This window comes from Myotis davidii, unplaced genomic scaffold (genome assembly GCF_000327345.1).
Source record: "Myotis davidii unplaced genomic scaffold, ASM32734v1 scaffold39, whole genome shotgun sequence".
NCBI lineage: Eukaryota > Metazoa > Chordata > Mammalia > Chiroptera > Vespertilionidae > Myotis > Myotis davidii.
The window spans coordinates 790854-792563 of NW_006290531.1; the positions used below are offsets into that span (position 1 = coordinate 790854).

Genomic DNA, 1710 nt, shown 5'->3' on the forward strand with positions numbered 1-1710 from the left:
GGAGCTGTCCACCCAGTTGGAGAGGAAGAAGGAAGAGCTGCGGGTTCTCTCTAAACACTTGGCCATAGAAAAGAAGAAAACAGAGACCTTGCTTTATGCCATGCTACCCGAACATGTGGCCAACCAGCTGAAGGAAGGCAAAAAGGTGGATGCAGGTAAGGCCCTCCCTTCCTGTCACAGGACCTCGGAGTGTGAGACAGTGTGCCTTAGTGGTTAAGGGTATAGGATCTGAAACCAGGCAGATCTGGATTTGAATTCTGGCTCCATAGCTTCTGAGCAATGTGATCTTGGGTTATATATCCTCCGTTTTCTCCTGTCTACTTTTTAGAATAATAAAAGTAATACAGAAGTGAAATAGGGATTAAATAAAAATGCCTGTCAGCTACACCAGCATATATAATGTTCCCCAGAAATTTAAAGCTGCATCCGAAGACTGGCCTTTGCTCAGTGGCCATGAATAGAGTTCTTCACTATGATTGGAAATTAGACACCTAAGCATTAAATCAAGTGGTGCCTCTTGGGGCCCTTCTGGGAGAGCAAGCTATTTCTGGAAGGAAGGATCTTATGTTCACTCTGAACTTTCCATTTGTAGTGGGCATGTGTTCATTCACCATACATGCAAGGTGAACGTACTTAGTGCCAGGGTGCTATTCCAGGTCCTAGGAACACGAAATAGTTCATAGTTTTGTGGGTTTAAGAGATATACATGGAATAAATTAGTGGGGGAGGGCATGGGTATGGCCAAAGGAAAGGAAATGAACATTCATTTAGGAGCAAGAATTGTGCTATAATCTGTTATTTTATGTTTGCTATTTCATTTAATTTTCTGAATATTTCTAGGGGGGGGGTGTTATTTATCCATACTGTACAGCTGAGCTAATTTACATTCACCCCAACTTATGAGTAAACCAATAAGTTTATCAAATTCAAAAATTCATGCTCTTTCTACCACATAAGGTGCTGTGGAAACACAGATAACAGGGAAATTAAGAATAAATAGGTGGTGTTGTGAAGTCTTATATAAAGTGTGTGGCACTTGAGTTGGGTCATGAGGCTAAATATCAGCAAAAAAGGAGGGGGCACTTGGGAGAGTGAGATGGTAAGAGGAAAGGTAAGGTCATGTAAAAATAAATACTGTAGGTATTGTCCTTAGAACATAGGGGTACATGGCAAAGTGGTGCCTTGTGAGGCTGGCAGATGGGATGAGGCTTAGGTGATAGAGTGATGAATCTGGATTACTATGGGAAAGAAAATTGTTTTATATTTTAAATGTGGGAATTCAATAAAGTATTTTTCCTATAATGGAAGTGATATGATTAGCTTTTTAAATATAATTTTGGTAACAGTGCAGAGAACACATGTGAGGGAGGCACACTGAGAGCCCATAAAAGTGCAGTTCAGTGATGAGAAAGGCCTGAATTAAGACAGCATGAGTAGGAATCAGGAGGATTTCATAACTGATAAGACGGGGAAGGCAAAAGATAGGAGTCAGTGATGAGTGTAAGGGTTATAGCGGGGAAAGAAGTGATACTTTATCGTAAGACAGAACAGAGAGAGTAGTCTTTTTTTTTAATTAAATCTTTATTGTTCAGATTATTACAGTTGTTCCTCTTTTCCCCCCATAACTCCCCTCCTCCCAGTTCCCACCCCACCCTCCGCCCTCACTCCCCACCCACTGTCCTCATCCATAGACGCACGATTTTTTCCAGT

At 41.3% G+C, this 1710-nt stretch overlaps 1 protein-coding gene across 1 annotated transcript in view; it reads left to right on the top strand.

Moving 5' to 3' along the window:
• Nucleotides 1-1710, top strand: part of LOC102758657 (guanylate cyclase soluble subunit beta-2) — a 79975-nt gene that overhangs the window by 52652 nt on the left and 25613 nt on the right. The window contains exon 12 of the mRNA XM_015563783.1: nt 5-155. Coding sequence (XP_015419269.1) covers nt 5-155 — 151 coding nt within the window. The remainder of the gene's footprint in view (nt 1-4; nt 156-1710) is intronic.